The 23583-nt window shown below is 44.5% G+C and overlaps 1 protein-coding gene across 3 annotated transcripts in view; it reads right to left on the bottom strand.

The window, feature by feature from the left end:
* CUNH20orf194 (chromosome unknown C20orf194 homolog) overlaps nucleotides 1-23583 on the bottom strand; it is a 257297-nt gene that overhangs the window by 5088 nt on the left and 228626 nt on the right. For 2 of the 3 annotated variants that reach the window (XM_029556874.1, XM_008854459.3), the window contains 7 exons: nucleotides 16789-16875; nucleotides 10310-10416; nucleotides 9855-9929; nucleotides 7743-7945; nucleotides 6788-6853; nucleotides 5552-5645; nucleotides 2566-4512 (listed from right to left, as the gene is read on the bottom strand). In XM_029556874.1, coding sequence (XP_029412734.1) covers nucleotides 4400-4512; nucleotides 5552-5645; nucleotides 6788-6853; nucleotides 7743-7945; nucleotides 9855-9929; nucleotides 10310-10416; nucleotides 16789-16875 — 745 coding nt within the window. In that variant the 3' untranslated portion in view covers nucleotides 2566-4399. Of the gene's footprint in view, nucleotides 1-2565; nucleotides 4513-5551; nucleotides 5646-6787; nucleotides 6854-7742; nucleotides 7946-9854; nucleotides 9930-10309; nucleotides 10417-16788; nucleotides 16876-23583 lie in introns of those variants that run through there. The other variant, XM_029556875.1, reaches the window with a different exon arrangement.

Below are 23583 nucleotides of genomic sequence, written 5' to 3'. Positions count from 1 at the left end.
ACAAGCATTTCTGGGTGTGGTGGCGCACACCTTTAATCCCAGAGACAGGCAGATCTCTGTGAGTTCAAGGCCAGCCTGATCTACATAGTGAATCCCAGGCCAGCTGGGGTTTCAGGGAGACCCTGCTTCAAACAAACAAACAAAAAAGAAAAACAAGCATAGAATTTAGGTCCACGGTCTACAAGATAGGAGGCTTGGGGGACCGATGTCACCCCATTTATCAGCCTCCTTCCATGTAGTGTGGCCTGTAAACTCCCAAACCCGACACCATTATCCCCATCTTAGAAAGACTGCCCTCAGAGCTGCATCTTCTCTTTGGGCCAGTTCCCAAAGCTGCCCACAAAGCACACCCTTTGCCAGTGTGACAAGGAGGAGCTGTATGGACCAAGCTGTCAGAGTGGTGCACCTGCCTGATCAGCCCCTTTCCCCACCGGCAGCTGTCCCTTTCTCAGCTCCAGGGTTAGGTAATAAGAATGGGTAGATGTGAGCCATGAGAGGCCTGCACCACCAGCTTCAGACCCAGATGCCAGTTCATGTATTCTTGTTTCTCTAGTGCTGTGAGTACTCTGGCCAACTTCCCTCTTAAAATTTGTGATTCCAAGGCCCCAGAGGGCTCACTTAGATTTAACGGGCTAGGCTAGTGTCTATACCACTTGTGCCAATTACTTGATCTTTTGGTGCCTCAGTCACGCCCACTTATAAAGTGAGATTGAAGGGCCACCTCATGGAGCTTGTAAAAGGAATTGATCAACCTGTAAAGGCATGGTTCCAACTAAGCCCTGCCAGATGGTCAGAGGAGAGTGAGTAGGTATGGTGGCACATGCCTGTAAATGTAGCACTTAAGAGGACAGGCTAAAACAGGAAAATTAGGAGTCAAGGCCAGCCTCTACTACATGGCAAATTCAAGGTCAGCCTGGGCTATGTAAGTCTTTGGGACCCATTTCAAAGAAACCATAAAACAAAACAAAAAGGAGGGTGAAGGACTGCAGGTGTAGATCAGTGGTGTAACACTTGTCTAGCATGAATTCTATCCTGAGTGCTGCAGTATAACAAAGGGAGGTGCTGAGGAAGTGGGCAGGTGGCAGTGTGAGGGCTGGCTTTTCTTTAGGGTAGTAGCTCTTTTCTCCAGCTCCTGGGGTTCAAGTGCCCCTGTGCAAGACAGGGTGGATGATGGCTTGGTATAAATTTTATTCTCTGTGGGTGCTGTGGGGACTGGGAAGGGTGAGCCTCAAGTGCTTCTCTCACAGCAGTGCCAGCCTAGGGGTATCCCAGCCAGGCTGAAAGAAGTATCCAGTCCCAGGGTGGCCCTCTCCAAACCCATCCCAGGAATACTATGGGACAGTCTCCAGGACAGGCAGCAACAGAGGCCTTGCTTGTTCAGTGATAGTTTATTGGTCCTTAACATTACATCTTAATCTCCAAGGTAAATTCACATACACAACTGCAGATAAAAACACATAAAATAATATAAAAATAAATTGAAGGCTACTTTTATATATTTACTGAGTTAAGTAGTGTAATAAATACTATTAATAAGCAAAAAGCTTCAACCACACATTTCAGTTTCACTGAAGTTACAGTAGTGTTTGCAAATATGAATTTTAAAATTTAAGTTACAAATATTAAAGCATTGAAAAACTAGTATAAAAGTGAATTTTGGCACAAAGTGAGCTCTTTTATGTCATTAGTATTTGACCGCTTGGGACAATGAGAAAACCATTTCTCACCTACTGTTTGAGGTACAACTATCCAACTAGTCAGCAACATGGCTGGAATACTTAATAGTTTACAATCTTTGAGTTGAACTTTTCCCTTTTGAGAAGCCCAAAGAGCAACTCAGAGCTTATTACTGTGCAAAAATTCTCCAAAATCCTAACAGGATTTAGGAGGGACATTTTTCTTGATCACAGACTGGCAGGCCACTGTCTAGCCTTAGGTCCAAGAGCCTGAGGGCTTGGCAGGGCCAACATGTCTGCCTCTAATTTTTGCCTCCTCCCCTTCAACCAAAAAGGGGAAATCCCACATTAAAACAAAACAACCCATAACTTCAGTGACTTCACCACTATCACATTCACTCTGGTGATAAAAACTGAAGCTGCTAACAGGAAAGGTGGAGAAAGCATGTAAACTCCTGGAGGACTTTTGCCTGTCCCTGGGAAATGATCCCCTATATCTTTGCTGGGACCCTGGTATCCACTTCTAAAGTCAGAAGCTCAAACACAGTGTCATGGCTTTTCCTCTGGAGACAGCCTAAGATCCCCAATCCCTGACTCAGAGGAATCAAATAGACATTTGATTAAACGCCAGTTAAAAGTCAAGAGGCCCATGGGTTCTAGGGAGCAGTATGGGAACAAGCATGATCCCAACTCAGTCCTCAAAGAGCTCACAGTGCAGTTGCTGTGCCCTTTGCCAGGGGCACAGCAAGTGTGCCCAGGAATGCCCTTTCACCAGTGTGCTCCTTCACACTCCCGAGCAGGCCGGGGAGTGTCTATACAGGAGCTTCAGCTAGCTTTGCCTTTTTGGCTTTGATATTTCCTAATGTTTTACCTTTTTTTTCAATCACAGTTTAATATTCAAGTTGAGGTAATCAGTTTTCCCTCTATGAGAGGAATGGGGACGGTAGGGCAGATCGGTGAGAGAGCATTTCTATGGACAGTGGTCAGAAACCAAGTTCACCATGTACTACAGCCCCACGTGGTGGGAAGGCCCACTTTCACATGGGCTCCAACCCCTCTTTAAAAACTCTTTTGTGCAGCAGCCGGACTACCAGGGCCAGGGCATCCAGGAAATGGCTAGAGCTCTGACATCCAGAGCTTCCACTGACAATTTCACAGCAATCCCTGCAGGAAATGAAATGGTCCTGTAGTTCCACCCTGTAACCCCACCCCCTTCCCTTTTCTAAGGCTGCTCAAGTTTTAGTTTTTAAAAAGAGCTTGGTAAAGATAAAGGAAGCTACAATAATGCATTGCTTATTAATCAATTGCACTTAAGATCTATGTTATTGATTCTGAAGCAGAGGCAGGCCCTTTGTGGGCCCCAGCCTCTGGCCAGCCAGAAGTCAGGGGTTCCCAGACTTGAGCTTCACAGGAGGCCTTGTCACCAGGGGTTTTGAGAGCTAGTACTGGAGCATATGGGTCAGAATCTCACAAGTTTTTCTTAATGCAAAATTTCTCATCCAATGGTATTTGTAGTTTGGTTCATTTGGTTTCAAAATTTTTTTTCTAATACATGTATATTTTACTGACAAGCCCTTGATGACTGCTTTGCTACCTGCTTGCAAAACTCTGTGTGACCAAACACATGGATCACATGTGCTCCATCCTGGCTCTTTGTGCCAGGGCCCCTTCTCAAAGCCTCTCTACATTACAGGATACTATGCAGGTTTGACCTATGTGCTTCTTCCTAAGGCATGCAAAAAGTACACGAAATTCAGAAAACATTTACAGTCCAATCAGCTGAGGCATTCAGTCCTAGTAGACATCACCTTTAGTGTCTAGTACATTGTCCCCCACACTAATTATGAAGGTGGACACAAATTAGTTTACCTCTTCTGTATGGTTAAACCAAAAATAAAATCACTGAAGGGAATTCTAATTTGGATATTAGGATTCTTTTAGATTCTTGGTCCTCAGGAGCCAAATAAATAACTCTAGGGTAAGGAGTAATGTTTGGGGGAAGTTTCCTAAAGTGTATCGCCTCCATGGCAGGGGATGGGGAAGCTGGGTGCTAGATACCAAAACCCACCAAATGACCAGATCTTGGGACCAAGACTAACCAGTTGTAGGATACTCCCCTTGACGGGGAGGTGAGACACTGCTAGGGGCTTCGGCAGCAGGCTTGCTTTTGGTCCTGAATTAGAGAACCAAGTGATGCCACAGGAGAGCTTAAGGACCAGTCCCAGGGGAATGCTGCCATTAACTCAAGAGCCTCACATTTCTGGAAAGCATCATATCTTCCTTCCATTTAGTCCACAAGGGAGATGCCATCATTTAGAAGGCACTATGGATCGCAGCCTGGCCACTACTTAGGTAACCAGAGGTCCTCTTAGGTGGAATTAAGTCCTATCAGTTCCACTGTGCAATCTAAAGGTATCTCCTTCACCCTCACAGTGTCTCAGTGGCCCAAGGGAGATTCTTTTACCAGAGACCCAGAGGGCCTGAACTGCCAGCACATACAGGGCAGTCCTAGTTGCTCACCCCCGTGTACCACCCCTCTTAGCGGTGCAGGTGATGCCTTTCAGTGCTGCACAAGAGAACAGAGAATAAAGACAACATGTACTAAGCCGGCAAGCATAGATCAAGGAGGACAGAGACAGTCCCTTTAAGAGGGGCCTTCAGGAGAGCTGGGGTTGGAGACCCATTCATTCATCCATATATAGTGGGTCTTGTCTCAGCTTTCTCTAGGGCTTCTGCTCAAAGAGGTCATGGTATTCCTGCTGTTCCAGCTCTTCATTGTACCTCTCGATCTCCCGGTTGGCTTCTTCTACATAATCATTCATGAACTGGTCCATGACTGGCATCTGGTTAAGGAGGTAATGCCTGAGCCTGGAGAATAAGGGAGCTTGCTTGGCCCAGAAGGACTTGTGGGCAGGTGAGGCATGGGATATCAAAGTATCTCTCAGGCAGCATCAGAGCTACAAAGATGCTGAAGGTGTTAGAACCGAATCCTTGGGCTTCATTAGGACATTGACGCTCTCTAGTTTTTTTTTTTTTTTTTTTTTTTTTTGTGTGTGTGTGTGTGTGTGTGTGTCTTTTTGAGACAGGGTCTCCCTGTAGCTCCAGCTGGCCTGGAACCCACCATGTAGACCAGGCTGGCCTTGAACTCATAGAGATCTGCCTGCCTCTGGCTCTCAGTGCTGGGATTAAAGGTGTGCGCCACCAAAGCTCCCTAGTCTTGCACTTCATCCAGCTTATCTCTCACCATGGATTGTTGTAACCAGGCCATTTCCAACTTGTATGTCATGACCCTGGAGACTACAGAATTGATGTCAGCAATGCTGTATTCAAACAATACCTCACAGAGTAATTATTGACTGCTCATTAAGATTGTTTGGGATGTTCTGTATGAAATATACACACACACACAAATCAATAAATTAAAAAAAAAAAAGAGGGGTTGGAGAGATGGCTTAGCGGTTAAGAACACTGGTTGTTCTTGTAGAAGACCCAGGTTTGAATCCCAGCACCCACAGGGCAGCTTACAACTGTCTGTAACTCCAGTCCCAGGGTCAGCCTCTTCTGACCTCCACAGGCATTGCACGGCACAGGTGCAACTTACCTACATGCAAGCAATACACGCATACACATAAAATAAAATAAAAAAATAAAAAATTAAAAAAAAGAAGAAGAAAAAACAAAAAGGCCAACATGGGTCATGTGCCTGTGAGGTCTGTCCCTGTGCCCTTCCCCCAGGATTGCAGAGCCCTGTCTGATCCTGGGGCTTAATTATACTGGCTCTAGCAGATAACCACTTTTACAAAGAAGCTTGTATGTCCCAGCCTTTCTGCCCATGTCTCACATTAAAAACAGGACTAAACTGTTTCCAAGGATACGTGGGTGAAAATCAGTTTTGTCACCAAAGAAATTAACAAACTGTGTGCCATTGTAAAAGTAGCCTGCAGGTAGGGGGTCCAAGTGGCGTTTGACCTGTTGGAAAAGAATCTTGTTGGAATTATCTGACCACCTTTTATTATCCATTCACTCATTAAAAACAAACAGGCCTATTACCCTAGCAAGACAGCCTACTCTGTTTTATAAACAGATGAGCAAGGAATTAACACCCTAGCTATTCTTGCCTCTCAGGTGAGAACCCTGGGAGTTCCAAATTAGATTAATAAGCAGACCCACAGTGTGTACTGGTTTGAGTATAAACCCTTTCTTGACCTGTTCCTTTCTCTTCTTCCTTCTCTCTTGTTTTTTTTTTTTTTTTTTTTTTTTTTGGTGTTTTTGAGACAGGATCTCCCTGCAGCCCCAGCTGGCCTGGAACTCACTATGTAGACCAGGCTGGCCTTGAACTCACAGAGACCCACTTGCCTCTGCCTCCCAAGTGCTGGGATTAAAGGCATGTGCCACCATGCCCAGCCCATATTCATACTTCTTTTAGTGTCTCCTAGAATCACTTCCAAAATAAACAACCTATTCCTGTTGTTCAAGATGTGTTTCTAGGGAACATGCCTCCTGAGGTGACCACCATGCCTTCAGCAAGAACTCCCAGACTGTCTAGGCCCATAGGTGCCAGTTATGAAAGGGCCACCTGAAGAACTAGAGAGTCTCCTGCCCCATCTGCTCAACACTGGGACTGGTAACACAGCCCATGGACTGTGTCCTTTTTGGTCTTTTATCGTAAGACCTTTGAGAAAAGACCCAAGTGAGCATGGAGCCTGGGGCAGAGGCTTAAGGTCATTCTACCATCTGGAAGGCTCATCCAGGGCCTCTCATTCTGTCCTTATGATCCCATAACCTTCCCATGAGCAGTTCTGGATCTACCTGGCTTTTTTCTGGTCCCCAGCCAGTTTCTCTGAGACTTATCTCAAGCAGAGATCTTCTGCAACTACTTAGGCAGGGTGACAAGGCCAGGCCTTCCATTACCCATTCCTTTCACAGGAACTACCTCTCTTCCATTTCATGCCCAGGTCACAGAAGTGGTCCAACCCACTTACTGAAGTTGCCAGGTTGGACTGAGAAAGGCAAGACTGCCAAAATCCCTTATTCAGGGAACCCAAAAGACAGCCATGCAAGTCTAGGGTAGTTTGAGGCCACCGAAGGGGAGGCCAAGCCAGGGCACTCACATGGATGTTTCTGATCTCCTGCTGGGTCAGCATCCCCCTGGTCTTCAGAGCTTTCCTCTGAGGCTTCTATGCAGATATGGAGAGAACACATTTTTCAGAAGAGTTGATGGGGTACATGGGTGGAGGAAGGCTCAGGGATCTGGGGGTCAGTTACATGACAAAGATCCCAACAGAGGGAAGAACATAATAACTGGCCTGTCTTAGACATGGTATCTGTCTGTCTGTCCCCTGAGGAAATTACTTTCCCACCACAGAACTCTGTAAGAGAACCGGGAACAAATGGTAGAAAGCCCAGTGGTTTGCAAACAGGCATGCTCTTACCTCTTTGGCTGATTCTAATGCCTAAACCCCAATAATGCTAAATCCCCGAATAACATTTAAGACCTTATCCAAAGCAGGATATGGTGTCACACACTTATAAGCCCTTCGTTCAGGAGGCTGAAGCAGGAGGATTAAAAGTTTGAGGCCAGTCTGGGATACACAGTGAGAATCTGTCTAACCCTGGCCAAAACTTCTAACCCTCCAAAAAAACAACAAAAAACTCAAACAAAAAAACAAACCCCACAATATCCTCAAAAACAACAACAAAGAGTGTACCCATATGAGGTAGCTCATGGCTCCTAAGAGACTAGTGCCATCTACAAAAGACCTAGGCCCCAGTCAGTTCTATTCCTAGAGTTCTAGAATGAACCAAACCACCAAGGCTGACTGTGATAAGAGGTTTAGCACCCATAGCTTGTAGAGATTCTGTGTGCAAGAATACATAGTGTTGCCATGTCTGCATAGAGTCTGCCCCACAGGCTTCTTCCTACTTCCAAAATACCTGTAAGAGTGATGGCTCAGACTTGAGATGTAGACTAGTAGGGAGTCAGGGGAAAGGTTTGTCAGGGTCAATGGCAGCCCTGGGGTGTGCTGCTCATATGTATGTTACACCTGCCTGGGTTTTGCAAGTCACCTGCTTAGCTGATTGTCGCAGCCAGTCTTTGAGGCTGTCCTCCTTTAGGGAGCAGCCGATGAACACGAGGTAGCAGTCTGGCTGTCTGTTGTCTTGAGGTGTGCTTCTTGAGTCAGGGGGTGGCGTGGGTCCCTCCAAAATCGGCACAATGCTCAGGGAGTTGGCCAGAGTGTTGTGGCAGACCTCCACTGTCCTTTCAGAGTCTGCACAGAGAACACATTTGTCTCTGAGACTCAATACCAAAAAAATGCTAGACTGTAACAATGTTGACAGCTGGGACAGATTCCTAAGACATGACTGGTAGTAGAAAGTTGGAAAAGATGGAGAAGTTTATGGTTGGTTGATGTGGGTGATCAGACAGACACTCTTAACTGGGCAGGTGAGTAGAAGAGGAAGAAAAGGCTTAGAGGTGAGAGGAGGAGGAGCTGCACTCTTCACCTGTAGCTTATGCAAGGCTATAAGGAGAGGTGTCTGTAGAGATCATAACACCCAGGGAGTACCTGCCTCTCCCCAGGGGCTGAATGTAGTGTCTGTCTGTGACATTTAGGCCTGTAGCACTACCTGGCAGCCATGAGGGACAGCTACCAGAGGAAAAGCTAATATGCTGGGCTTCAGTGGCCTTGTTCTGCAGCTCAACCTTTTGACTCTTGCCAAAGACCTAGCACCTGCTAGTTGAAATTTTCTTCTATAAGAGTTAAAAGGTAGGGCTGGAGAGATAGCTCAGTGGTTAAGAGCACTGGCTGCTCTTGCAGAGGACCTGGGTTCAGTTCCCAGCACCATGTGCAGTTCAAAACCACCTGTAACTTCAGTTCCAGGGGATCCAATACCCAATTCTAGCTTCTGAAGGCACTGCACGATTGTGGTACACATACATACATGCAGGAAAAACATTCAAACACATTAAATAATAAATAATAAAATGTAAACTGAAAGGCTGATCAGCCAAAGTTCTTTTTTTTAAATAAATCATTTATTGAGAATTTCATACGTGCACATAAAGTGTTTTGATCAAATCCATGCCCACTCCCTCCCCTCCAACTCCTCCCATATCTCCCCATCACTTTTTTCTGATAACTGCATGGATTCTTTATTCTTTATTTTTTTTTATGGGGCTTTTGGCTACTCTAACATTCCTCCCTATGAAAAGGTAACCCTAAAATCTTTTAAGGATTAGATAAGAGCTCCCAAATATTTTCAACATTTTTGGCCTTTGGAATGGATTATGTTGCTAAGAGGCCCAAGGACACTGTGAGTTTTAGCCAAGAAACTGGCTTCTTTTCTTTGGGCAAAGTTCTTTAAAAAACAAAAAGAGTTAAAAAGCACCCTAAAGCTGGGCATGGTGGTGCACACCTTTAGTCCCAGCATTTGGGAGGCAGAGGCAGGTGGATCTCTGTGAGTTCAAGGCCAGCCTGGTCTATATATCGAGTGCCAGCCCAGCTGGGGCTATAGGGAGACCCTGTCTCAAAAAGACTAAAACAAGACAAAAAAGATAAAGGCATCCTAGCAGATACTCTTCTTCCCTTCAGCCACAATAAACTCCTTGTGTTTCCTGTCTTTTCTGCTTCTGGACTATAACAAATGATGTTCTTTTCCTTGATACAGTCTCCTCTTCCTCAACATTGAGCTGACTTATTTTGAGGTCTTCCCTGATTCCTACTCTAGGAAAACTGATGAGGTTATGAGGGCTCCAGAGTAGACCTCTGGAGCTTTCCAGACGAAAGGGAAGAAAAAGCAAAAGACTTTGGTCAGATATACTGAGAGCTGAAAAGCTCAGTTCTGGGCAGTACTGGTGACAGGTCTTGAAGGAGGCTATGGATGGCTCCAAGGAATGGGGTAAGAGTCTCTGGAATGAGTAAGTCAAGGAGTTGTGAGGAAAATAATAAAGGAGCAGAGGGTAGAGCCTCCATTGTGGAACAAGAGAATCTGGGGAAGTGGATTCTTGGAGTAGAACCGTGCCGGAAGAGACTGGTGGGGTATAAAGCCAAGAGGAGGGTGTTTAGGAGTTGGTGAGGCATTACTGGTCTGCAGAGCACCAGGAAAGGCTACGAGCTCACATCATAAGCTGTGAGTGCTCCAAGATGGTATAAAGCTACCAAGACTCATCCCATGTACCTGAAAACTTCACTTTGCCAAGGATGTGGTAGATGTTTCCAGAGAAGGGACTTGGCTTGATAGAAGACTGAATTGCTGGTGGAGGAAAAGGACAAAGCTGTTACCTACCTAGAAGCGGAGGCCAACTTTACGTCAGCATAGCCGGAAAAGTCAAGGGACCAGGAAGGACCTTACTCCATGCTTCAGAAGCTTCTAGCTCTACCTCCTTCCTCCCCAGGGCTTCTGTCCCTTGTCACAGGGATGGGAAAACTTTTTCAGTGGAGTGGATAAAACTATGTGGCCACACACTATCAGAAATAGGAGACTTCTAACTTCTAATCCCTCTGCTTACTTCTGGTCACAAACAGTAGAGAGAAGAGATAACAATAATACTGACTAAAATGGGGTCATGAGGAAGGTAAAACTCTGGAGTATTCTTTCACCAGGGCCTGGAACATGTTCCAGTCAAGGCTTACCTTTACACTTGGTCACAAAGCGAGTTTTCTCCAGTGGACGGTCAAACCATACACAGATCTGAACCATTAGTGGAAAGACGGATCCAGCATCAAATTTACCTTCATACCTTAAAACAGTTTTTAAAAATTATGAAGTATTTAAAATTTTTATTTTTAAGAAATATTTTATGTATATGAGTGTGATGCCTGCACGTAAATGTACCTGTATCATGAAATGCCCACAGAGGTCAGAAGAAGGTGTCAGATTCCCAGGAACTGGAGTTACAGATGGTTGTTAGCCACCATGTGGGTGCTGAGAACTGAACCCAGGTCCTCTGTAAGAGCAGCCTGTGCTCTTAACCACTGAGCCATCTCTCCAGTCCCCTTAAAATTTATTTTTTTATTCTTTGACAGATTCATACATGTGTATAATGAATTTTCTCTGTCTCATCTACCCAGTATTTGGGGATTTTAATGTTGTTGTATTTTATCCAAAGCTAAGGGCCATTTATACTATAATATCTGATCCCCACTTACTTGCACACACACACACACAGACACACACACACACACACACATACACACTGGATAGGCTCCCATGTATTCCAGGACGGTCTTGAATTTGCTATGTAGGTTAATCATGACCGTGGATTTCTGATCCTCTTGCCTTCTTCTAAATGCTGGGATTACAAGCGTGAGCCACTACACCTAGTTTATTTGGTGCTAAGGCTTGAACACAGGGCTTTGTGCATGCTACACAGCCCTAAACCAGATGAGAATTCCCAAGCTTGACAAAACACTTTTTCAACTGTGTACACATATTTCACTTTGAGAACGGAAGCAAGTCTGCTCCTAACAAAACCTTCCTGAAAACAGCCATCTAACCTCTCTAGACTAGCAGTAGTTTCTTAGAGTCAAAGGCCCTGTGTATTTCCTAAACCCAGCTGAGGGTGGGCGTTCTTCCCAACATAGCAGGAGCTTTTATTTTCCCCCAGGCTGGCTCTGAACTGCAGATTCACCTGCCTCAGTTTCCCAAGTGGCTGGGATTACAGGCATGTAGCATCAATGGAGGCCTTTGCTCAGGGTTTTGCCACTTCCTTTGGGGCTGTAAGCATGGCCCATCTTGTAGGCAGTTTAAAAAATACAGATTTCAGCCAGGTGTGGTGGTGAACACCTTTAATTCCAGCAATCAGGAGGCAGAGGCAGGTGGATCTCTGTGAGTTTGAGGCCAGCCTGGTCTGCAGAGTGAGTTCCAGGACAGCCGGGGCTACTTCAACAAAACAAAGCAAATCAACAATAACAAAAAGCTAACAGATTTTTTCCAGAAGCAACCAAAGGGCTGGGATGCCACTGCTGGATTTCTTTAGTTTACAGCTCAACAGACATGCCACCTGTCACAGACTATTACGATCAGGATTAAACTCAGAGCATTACATTCCTAGAGTTACTGTTTTCTTTGAGATGGGGGTCTCACTATGTTGCTTACTTAGGCTGGTCTCAACCCCTGGGCTCATGTGATCCTCTTGCCTCAGTCTCCTGGGTATCTAGGACTATAGGTACACACCACTATGCCTGGATAAGATTTAACTTTAAAAAAAAAATTAGGGTCTCATGTTTCCACTACGTTATCCTTGAACTTATTATGTGGTCAGAATTACCTTGAACTTCTGATACTTCTGCTTCTACCTCCTGAGTGCTAATATTATTGGTGTGAGCCACCATGCCCAGGTTTTAAAATCTTACTTTTCTAATATGGAAAATTTCATATGCAATAGAAGTATGATAGTATAATGAACTGCTTATGTCCCATCACCCAATTTCCACAGTGAAGGAATTATCATTCTTCCTCTTGATTTATTTCCTTGGGATGAATACCTACAATTGGAGTCACTCTGGACAGGATGTAACCATCCATCACCCTAGCAGCAGTAGCAGATAAGTTTATCAGTTTTACAACTTTTGTTTTTAATTAAAAAAAAATTAATTACATTTATTTTGTGTGTGTGTACACACACACGTGTATGCCAGAGTACATGTGTGGAGGTCAGAGGACAACTTTCAGGAGTTGGTTCTTTCCTTTCAATATGTGGGACCTGAGTCATCAAGGATGGAACTTGAGTCATCAAGCTTGGTGGCAAGTGTCTTTGCCAGCTGAGCTATCTTGCCAGCCCTTTTTAAAAATATTTGTTTTGGGGCTTTGGGGGGTATTTTTTGTTTTGTTTTTGAGTCAGGGTCTCCCTGGAGACACTGCTGGCCTGGAACTCACAAAGTAGACCAGGCTGTCGTCCATCTCACAGATACCTGCCTGCTTCTGCCTCTCCTGCATCCAGAGTGCGGGATTAGAGGTGTGCACCATCATGCCTGGCTCTTTTTTAAGGCTTTTGAGACAGGGTCTCATATAGACTGGGCTGGCCTGAATCTCACTATGTGACCTTGAACTCCTGATCCTCACCTCCTGAGTGCTGGCTGGGATTGCAGGTGTGTGTTACCATGCCTTACTTATAACAGACTTCTTTAAAAAAAAAAAAAATTAAGCCAGGCATGGTGGCGTAGGCCTTTGATTCCAGCACTCTGGAGGCAAAGGCAGAGGCAGGTAGATCTCTGTGCGTTCAAGGTCAGTCTAGTCTACATATCAAGTTCCAGGTCAACTGGGGCTACAAGACCCTGTCTCAAAAATTTTATTTTCTTTATTTTGTGTGTGCTGCATACTACAGTGGAATCTGCTTCCGTGCCTACCTTAAGTTCCTGCCTGACTTCCCTCAAAGATGACTGTAACTTGTAAGATGAAGTAAACCCTTTCCTCCTCAAGTTGCTTTTGGTCACAGTGTTTTATTACACCAACAGAAAGCACACTAGAACAGGAAATTAGGAGGAATTATGGAAGAAAGCAAGGTTTTCTGCCCACACTAGGAAGAAATTTTTCCACTAGAGAAAGTGGAAGTGGAGCTGATGAAAACAGAGGGCTGTGGGAGGGAACTGCCATCTTGCCATCTTGTTAAAAGATGAAAATTTCAAAAAGACCAAAAAAAAAAAAAAAAGATGAAAATTTCCAACTTCTTAGCATGAACTCAACAGGGAGGGCCTGGAGGATGCTCCCAGGTACTGAGATTATAGGCCTGCACCATCATGTCTAGCACCACCACATTATTTCATTTTTTTAAAAGTAACTTTTAATTTTTTTTTTTTTTTTGGTCTTTTTGAGACAGGGTCTCCTATAGCCCCAGCTGTCCTGGAACTCACTATATAGACCAGGCTGGCCTCGAACTCACAAAGATCCGCCTGTCTCTGCCTCCCAAGTGCTAGGATTAAAGGTGTGTGCCACCATGCCCAGCTTTAGTTTTGTTTTTGAAACTGGGTCTTGTGTGTAGTGTGGGCTGGCTTCAAAATCCCAGTGTTGCTGAAGATGACCTTGAGCTCTTGAGCTCCTTCCTGATCCTTCTGCCTCTACTTTCTGAGTGTGGAGATTGTATGCATGCACCACCAAACCTGGTTTATGTAGCACTGGAGATGGAACTCAGGGCTTCATACATGCTAGGCAAGCACTCTACCAACTGAGCTACATCCTCAGCTCCCCAAACCTGTTTCTTTGTAGCCACGATATAATTGTCTTGTTTAATCATAAGGAATGACACACTTGTCCACTATTTAAGGAAGTATGATATGACCCCAATCAGAGGTTTCTTCTAAGAATATGGCTGAAAACCTTTTATTTTCCTTTTTTTTTTTTCAAGAAAGTGTCTTACTGGCTTTCAGCTCATGGTGATCCTACTGCCTTAGCCTTCCAAGTGCTGTGATGTGCCACTATGCCCAGCCCTTGAACTGAGTGTTAAAATTGTTTCATTTTGTTCTCATCCACTGTTAGTTGGTTTGAAAACTGGTGCAAGCACTGTGGAAATCAGTATGGAACACTCTTAAAAAACTCAAAATAAGGACTGGAGGGATGGGTTAAGAACACTGGCTGCTCTTGCAGAGGACCTGGATTCAGTTCCCAGCCCTCACATGGTGGCTAACAACTGGTCAGGACTCCCAAAATAACACAGGCTATTGCCATAGTCCTTGATTGCCTCCCAGAATTTGAAGGTAAGACCCTATTGCTGAAAAGAAGCTCTACTTCCGACACTGGTCTTGGAGCAATCGAGCTGGAATTGATCTGGAAGCCTCCTCTCATGGATCACAGAATACTATGTAAGATGCCAAGAGAGAAAATTAATCAATGGACCTACCTAGATGTAAAGCCTAATAAAGTACAATGACTGGCCCAGCAAACTATCACTATTGGTGCAGTAGAGGCACTTATCTTGGGGATAATTGGAATTAAGGCCTGCTCAATGGGAGGGAACTTAAGTGTGGTACTGTAAACATAGCCAAATATACACGGCTGGAGAAGTCACAGATCCTAGAGAAAAAAACCTACTTTTGCCACATCCCTAGACCAACATAATTTCTTACTGTATTCTAAATATGCATCCTCATATTTATAGACAAGTGTACCTCTCGACACTCATTAAAGAAGCTTCTTTTTGCAAGAGATGGGGACTAATACAGAATTCTGGTCACAGAGAGAGTAAGTGTCTGTGAAGTGTTTCCCTCCTCCCTCCCTCCCTCCCTCTCTCCTTCCTTCTTTCTTTTTTTTTTCTTTTTTGAGACAGGGTCTCCCTGTAGCACCAGCTGTCCTGGAACTCATTAGGTAGACTAGGCTGGCCTCAAACTCACAGAGATTGACCTGCCTCTGCCTCCCAAGTGCTGGGATTAAAGGTGTGTGCCACCATATCTGGCACTGTGATACATTTTCATTGCAACCTCTACACATAAGGTGAATGCATCTCTTGAGGCTGGAGAGATGGCTCAGTGGTTAAGAACACTGGTTGTTCTTGCAGAAGACCCAGGTTCAAATCTCAGCACCCACATGGCAGCTAACAACTGTCTATAACTCTAGTACCAGGGGATCTGATGGCCTCTTCTGTCCTCCCCGGGCATTGCACAACATGTGTGCACTTACCTATATGCAGGCAATACACTCATACACATAAAAAAAAAAAAGATGAATCCATCTCTCAGCTCTCACCAGAAAATTCTCCTTATGCAGCAGATGGTGACTAACACAGAAAGCCACTACTGGCCAATGTGCAGAGAACAAGAGGCTGCAGAGTGCTCATCCCTGAATAGGACATGTCACAGGGTTGTTATGACACAGACAGAGATCTCAGAGCAGAGCTGTGCAGAAGAACTCTCTAAGATGATGGAAATGTTCTAGATCTGCACTGCCCAATATGTAACTACCAGCCACAGGCAGCTATGGTGCACTTGAAATGTGCTGTGTGACTGAAAATGGATTCTAAATTTTGTTAGAATTTTATTAATTTATATTTACATTTATATTGACATTACAGTTAACAGCTATATGGCTAGCAGGTTCTACACATGCCTAGTCTAACACAGTGACTGCTCAGGTGATGCTGGTGCTTCAGTATGGTTATGTGGACTCTGTATCTTTCTTTTCCTCCCCTCACTGGAGAGGTTCTTAGGCTATGAGGCAGCCTGCACTACACATTCCATGGACCGCCTCTGCAGAAATCTACCTACTAGATGGGAATCCTAGAGGACTGACAACTCAGGAGAGGAACTCTCTTACCTGTGTAGGATATAAGTCCTGATGCCATGCCACAAAGAACCATTACACTTGGTGCCTGCAGGATGACCTAAATCTCAACATCCAGAAAGGCTCCACATTTGGAGTTCAAGGCATGGAACATAGATCCCTGGCAAGGCTGGTGGCTAGAGGGGCACAGTAGGCTATCCCAGTTAACATGTGTGACCTTAGAAGGCATATATGGTATTGTCATTTTCTTTTTTGTCTTTTTTTTTCTTTTTCTTTTGAGACAGGGTCTCTCTGTGGTCCCAGCTGGCCTGGAACTTGCTATGTAGAGTATGCAGAGATCAGCCTGCCTCTACCTCCTGAGTGCTGGGTAAAGGTATGCACCATCATTCATTGCTTTTGTCATGGCATTCTCTCTCTCTCTCTCTCTCTCTCTCTCTCTCTCTCTCTCTCGTAAATAAATAAGCCATTTGTCTCATACTTTTTTTTTTTTTTGGTCTTTTTGAGACAGGGTCTCCCTGTAGCCCCAGCTGACCTGGAACTTCCTATGTAGACCAGGCTGGCCTCGAACTCACAGAGATCTGCCTGCCTCTGCCTCCCAAGTGCTGGGATTAAAGGTGTGCACCACCACGTCTGGCCCCCATTTATCTCATACTTTTAAAGCTACTATTTAATAATAATATTTGGGCCAGAGAGATGGCTCAGTGGGTAAAGGTGCTTGCTGCCAAGCCTGAGGACCTGAGTCCTCAGGATCTCTAGAACCAACATGTTGGATCCCTAGAACCAACATGGTAGAAGAGAACTGACTCTACAAAGCTGTCCTGTGACCTGGTAATGCACACTATGGCAGGAACACATACACATACACACAATAAATAAATAAAATTTTAAAAATGATACTTGCCAGCCAGGAAACATTAAGTATCGAGATCGCAGCATCTGAGGACTTGAAAAACTATTTTCTGAGAGAATGAGCTCAATATCTTCATTCCTTTGAAAACATACAGAAAATACTTGTGTTAATTAGGATTGTTAATCTTTTTGAAAATTATTTGTTTTTAATTTAATTAAATTAATTTTTTTTTTGTCTTTTTGAGACAGGGTCTCCCTGTAGCCCCAGCTAGCCTGGAACTCGCTATGTAGACCAGGTTGGCAACTATCTCATAGAGGTCTGCCTTTGCCTCCCAAGTGCTAGGATTAAAGGCATGGACCATCACACTGGGCATATCCACTTAAAAAAAAAGTTAATTAATTAATTATTTATTTATTTATTTATTTGCATATGTTTGCAAATGGGGTCATGTTCAGGTGTCCTTGGAGGTCAGAAGAGGACATCACATCCCTTGAAGTTGTAGTTACAGGTGGCTGTGGGCCACCCAATATAGGTGCTAGAAACTCAGGTCCACTGGAAGAACAGAAAGCACTCTTAACTGCTGAGCCATCACTCTAGCTTCCGCCTTTTTTTTTTGAGACAGGGTCTTCTCATTGCCCTGAAGCTTGTCAAGTAGGCTAGGCTGGCTGGCCAGCAAACTCCAGGGATCCTCTGATCCCCTTCTCCCCAGTGATGGAATTACAAGTGTGCATACCACACCCAGCTGCAGAATGACAGCTTATACTGTGGAAGACTCGTGGGTATTATTTTCCTTTACAACTTTTCACCCACTGCTTTTAGGATCCATTGATGATCATTCCCTAAATCAAATAATAGATTAAAGTTTACAAAATGGTACATACACTTGTAATCTCAGCACTTGGGAGGTAGTAGAAGGAAGATGAAGTGTTCAAGGCCAGTCTTGGTTATACAGCAAATTTGAGGCTAGCCTGAACTACATGAAACTGCCACAAACACACAGAATGATTCAGTTAGTAGAGTGCTTGCCTAACATGTACAAAGTCCTGAGTTCAATCCCCAGTACTGCATAAAATGGGTGTAGTGAAGCAAGCCTATAATCACAGCACTTAGGAGATAGGTACTTAAGAGGTAGGCTCTTAGGAGGTAGGTAGAAGCAAGAAGATTAGAAGTTCAGGCTACATCACACCCTGTTTCAAAAAAAAAAGGGGGAAAAAAAGAAAAAATTGACCTTTCTTCTCTCTTCTTTTTGCTTGCTGGGGATGAACTCAGAGCCTCACAGCCCTTAATCACCGAACCACATCCCTAACCTAAACGTTCATTTCCTAGTTCTGTCAATCTTTATTTATTTGGCTCTTCTATAAAAGGATTTTGCTGTCTGACCCTCCCCTCCATGTAGCATCACATTGTTACAATCCACTATTATCACTTTATTATGCTCAAATTGGACTATGGAAGCTTCACAAGTTAATTCTCATATCCTCTTAACACCTCTCCATGAGTACTTCTTCCTTTACTGGAATAAAATAAAAATTTTACCCCCCTTTTTTGGTCATTTTGAGTTAGTGTCTCCTTGTAGCCCTAGGTGGCCTGAAACTCATTTTGTAGACCACGCTGGCCTTGAACTCACAGAGATCCACCTGCCTCTGCCTCCAGAGTGCTTGGATTAAAGGTGTTGTGCAACCGTGCCCGGGTAATAAAATGAATTTTTATTCCAAGGCACAAGGTACAGGGCTCACCTTGGGTTTTCCTGCTCTAAACATGTAATCACTTAATTCTCTAAGGAGTTCTCATACCTAATATGGTCAGGATTGGTACTTAGAACCCAAGACCTGGAAGTAGGGTGTCTATTGCTACTGTGATATTATTGTTCTGGTTCCTTTCAGTGGAAAGAGCTAGAAAAAAAAAAATCACTTAAGGCTGAGTGCAGGAGGATCAAGAATTCAAGGTCAGCCTACATAGTGAGTTCTTGTCTCTAAAAGACAAAAAGAAAGAAAGGAAGAAAGGAGGAGAGCTGGAGACATGTTTCAGTTAGTAATAAAGTGCTTGCTGTGCAAACCTGAGGACCTGAGTTTGATCTCCAGTACTAGTATAAAAAGCCATGTGTAGAGGTAATCTCTGGTGCTGAAGGGCAGAGACAGGTAAATCCCAGGGGCTCACTGGCTAGCCAGTCTAGCTGAATAAGCAAGATCAATTTTTTTTTTTAAAGATTTATTTTCATTTATGTATGTGACAGCATGTGTGGGTGTATGCAGAGGCCAGAAGGTGTTTCCCTGGAGCTATAGTTACATATGGTTATGAACTACCTGACTTGGGTTCTGGGAACCAAACTTGGTTCTCTGCAAGAGCAGTATGCACTCTTATCCCTGAGCCATTTCTCTAGCCCCAAGCCCATGACAGATGTCTCAAAAAACAAGACAGAGAAGCTGGGGAGATGGCTCAGTGGGTAAAGTGCTTGTGCAAGCATGAGTTGAGATCCCCAGCACCCACATGAAAGCCAGATGTGATAGTGTACACCTATAACCCCAATGCTGGGGAGTGGAGACAGAGAGATCCTAGGGACTCACATTCCAGCTAGTTTAGCCTAAATAGTGACCTCCAGGTTCAGTGAAGAGACCTTGTCTCAAAAAACAAGGTGGAGGGCTGGCAAGATGGCTCAGTGAGTCAAAGGTGCTTGCTGTCAAGCCTGATGACCGGAGTTCAATCCCAGGAACAAACATGGTAGAAAGAGAGAAATGATTCTCACACTTTGTCCTCTGACCTCCACACACATGCTGTAGCATGTGTTTGCCCATACACACACTCACACAAATAAATAAATAAATGTAAAAATCTAAAACAAGGCAGAGAGCAATTGTGGAAAACACCCAATAGCAATCTCTGGCTTCCACATGAACTGCACATACATGTACCCAAACATATATAACCTACACACATACTATTACTACCACCACCACCATCACCAACAACAACAAACCAAGGTGGAGCAGGGTGTGATGGCAAAAGCCCAGGGATACAGCAAAAAACAGACAAAAACTGAGGTGGAGAATGACTAAGTCCTCAGGCCTCTGGTTTCCACACACAAGTGCAGGTGAAAGAAAGAGAGGATAAAGAAAAGATAAATGACTGGGTGTGGTAGCACATGCCTTTAATCCTGGCACTCTGGAGGCAGGTGGATGGATCACTGTGAGTTCAAGGCCAGCCTGATCTACATAGTGAGTGGTGTTTTCCAGACAGAATCTCCCTGTAGCCCCTGCTGGTCTGGAACTAACTATGCAGACCAGGCTGGCCTTGAACTCACAGAGATCTGCCTGCCTCTGCCTCCCGAGTGCTGGGATTAAAGGTGTGAGCCACCACACCCGGCATATTTTTTTTTAATTTATATTTATAGCACATGCCTTTAATCCTAGCACTCGGGAGGCAGAGGCAGGCAGATCTCTGTGAGTTCCAGGCCAGCCTGGTCTACATAGTGAGTTCCAGGACAGCTTGGGCTACAGGGAGACCCTGTCTCAAAAAGACCAAAAGAAATAAAAAATAAAAAATAGTAAGCTGGGCTGGAGAGAGCTCAATAAAGTGCATTCCCTGCAAGTCTGAGGACCTCAGTCCAATTCCCAGAACTCAAGCCTGACGACCTGAGTTCAAACAGCTTGGGTGTGGGGCTGGAGGAATGGCTCAGTAGTTAAGAGCACTTGATATTCTTTGAGAGAACCCAGGTTTAGTTCCTAGTAATGGATGTCAGGCAGCTGACAACCACCTGTAACTCCAGCTCCAGGGGATCTGATACACTTTCCTGGCCTCCTTGGGTATTCATGCACAGACACACACATAGATTTAAAACAACATGCTGGGTGGGGTAGCATGCACTTATAATCCTATTGCTGGGTAGATGGAGATGGGTGGATCTTTGTGGTTCACTGGCTAGTCAGCCACGCCTAACTAGGCAAGCTCTAGGCCAACAGAGACCCTGTCTCAAAAAATAAGGTGGGCATGGATGGAGAGATGGCACAGTGGTTAAGAGCACTGACGCTTTTGCAGTGGATCTGGTTTCAGTTCCTAGCACTCACATGGTAGCTTATAACTGTCTGTAACTCCTGACCTCTGTGGTCATTGCATGACATGGGTGCACTTACATACATGCATGCAAAAATATTCATACACGTAAACTAAAAGTAAATACCTCCCCCCACGCACACACATGCAACAGGGGGCTGGGTTCAGGAGTTAAGAGCACAGAGGAACAGGGCTCAACTCCCAGCACCACATGGCAGCTCTGTCACCCTCTTCTGGCCTTTGAGGGCAGTACACACATACCAATAAACATACTGGCAATCAAAACACTTGTACAAATAAAAATAAATCATTTAAAAAGCTCCAAAACAAACACCCCCAAAAAGAAAAAGAAAAAATCCCTCTCAAATTCAACACTTAAAAAGTTTTTTTCATGGGGCTGGAGAGATGACTCAGTAGTTAGGAGCACTAATTGCTCTTGTAGAGACCTGGGTTTGATTGCCACCACCCACACAGTAGCTAACAACCATCCCTAACTCCAGTTCCAAGGGATCTAATACCCTCTTCTGACTGCCTCAGACATTGCATGACATGGAGGCACTTACATGCAGGCAATACATTCATACACATAAAATAAACTATTGCTTAATTTTTTTTTAATCTTTCCATTTCATATCTCTAATCTTTCTCCAATCAATGATGTTTTGGGACAAGGTTTCAAGATTATGTTCAAAAGTTTCCTGAATTAGTTACTTCTGTGCATAGTTGTTATTACTTTGATATGCACATAGACTCATTGTTTTTGTTTTATTTTGTTTCTACTTTTGAGACAGGGTCTTACTTTATAGCCCAGGATATCCTAGAACTACCTATGATAGCCCAGGCTGGTCTTACCCAAGGGGATCTTGCTACCTGTACCTCTCAAGTGCTAGAATTATAGGCAAGAAACACCATGCCTAGCTCTTTGTTATTTTTTTAAAGGCATGTACCACCATGCCCAGCTACTTTTCTGAAAAAAAATTAATTTTTTTTTTTTTTTTGGCTGGGCATGGTGGTGCACGCCTGTAGTCTCAGCACTTGGAAGGCAGAGGCAGGCAGATCTCTGCGAGTTCAAGGCCAGCCTGGTTTACATAGTGAGTTCCAGGACAGCTGGGGCTACAGAGAGACCCTGTCTCAAAAAGACAAAAAAAAAAAATTAAATTTTTTTTGAGACATGGTCTCAACTATGTAGCCATGGCTGGCCTGGAATTCTCTATATAGACCAGGCAGGCCATGAATTCATAGAGATCCATGTGCCTCTACCTTCCAAGTGCTAGGATTAAAGGCGTATGTCAACACACTGGGTCAAAAAAACTTTTTGGAGGTGCTATGGATCAAACCTGGGGCCTTGAACACACAGGACCTATACTATCAAGCTATATTCCCATTCCTTTAAGATTTGTGTGCACGCATGTGTGTGCGTGTGTGTCTGTGATGTATATATATGTGTATATGAAAAAAAATAATAAAAGTCAGGCGCCATGAAGTCTCTCAGGCAGGTCGCGTACCGGTCAAGAATTCCAACTTGCCGATAAGTAAGTTTTATGGCCGAGACATCTGGCTTACTGATAAGTAAGTTTCATGGCCGAGACATCTCCAACTCACTGATAAATAAGTTTTATGGTTGAGACATCTGGCTTACTGATAAGTAAGCTTCCTGCTCTCCCCATAGCATTTTGTAATAGTTTAAATTAACCAATAACCGCGTTTCTGCTTCTGTATCCCGCTTCTGCTCTATAAAAGTGCCAAACCCCAGCCTGTAGGCACGCAAGTCCCCCGAGGAGACTTTGTGCCCACAGGTACCTATGTACTAAATAAACTTGCTGTTGCAACCCGAAGGCTGACTTGTCCTCTGTGGTTTCACTCTTACACAATAAATCCCGTGAAGTGTCTAACTGGCCCTAAATTGGTAGCCTGGCCTTGCTCAAGCCTGGCTCTGCTCACCCCTTATCAGTTGGTCACTCCCAAGCCTGAGAGAGCAACTCGAGCCTTGCGGGGAGGTGAGTTGGCCAGCCTCTGTGTTGTATTGTCTGGTTTTGTTGATAGTGCAGCATCTGTAGAATCTGGGGATCCCGTCTGTATTTCTGGGCAGTGCAAAAGCAAGACTGACGAGTCTTTAAGCTTTGCCTGCCGGCCTGGGGGACGCTCCAGGACTGTGAGACCCACGTCTGTAGAACTTTTTGTTCATCTGTAGGATTTCTGTGGATCTCGTTGGGACAAGGAACTTCCTTGTCATCTGTTATTCCGAGCTGCACACCTGAGTCAGTGTCGGTGTTTCTGTGTTGCTGTGTATTTGTGTTGGTTGCGACCAGCCCCCATGGTCTGGGGAGCCTGATATTTTGGGGCTTAGCATGTATCTGAAGGATACGTGAACCTGAGCGAAGTGACAACCTCGCCATCTGATTTTGTTCTTTCAGTTCTTCCCCGGAGTCGCACTAAGCGGTACCTTGTCGCCAGCTGTCTATTTTTGTTGTTTCTGTTGTTTGTCTGCCTCATTGTGATTTTAGATCACCCCAAAATGGGACAACACCTAACCACCCCCCTGAGTTTAACTCTAGATCACTGGAGAGAAGTTAAGAGCCGAGCTCACAATCAATCCGTGGAGATCAAGAAGAACCAATGGATAGCCTTTTGTTCCTCCGAGTGGCCAACGTTTAATGTTGGCTGGCCTCGAGATGGGACTTTTGACTCTGATGTTATTTTGCAGGTTAAAGCTAAGATCTTCTCCCCTGGACTAACGGGACATCCGGACCAAGTGGCCTATATAATCACTTGGGAAAATCTCTCCCTTGACCCACCACC

The sequence above is a fragment of the Nannospalax galili genome, unplaced genomic scaffold, assembly GCF_000622305.1.
Source record: "Nannospalax galili isolate Female #2095 unplaced genomic scaffold, S.galili_v1.0 scaffold707, whole genome shotgun sequence".
NCBI classification, from domain to species: domain Eukaryota; kingdom Metazoa; phylum Chordata; class Mammalia; order Rodentia; family Spalacidae; genus Nannospalax; species Nannospalax galili.
This window is presented reverse-complemented; position numbering and strand designations above follow the sequence as displayed.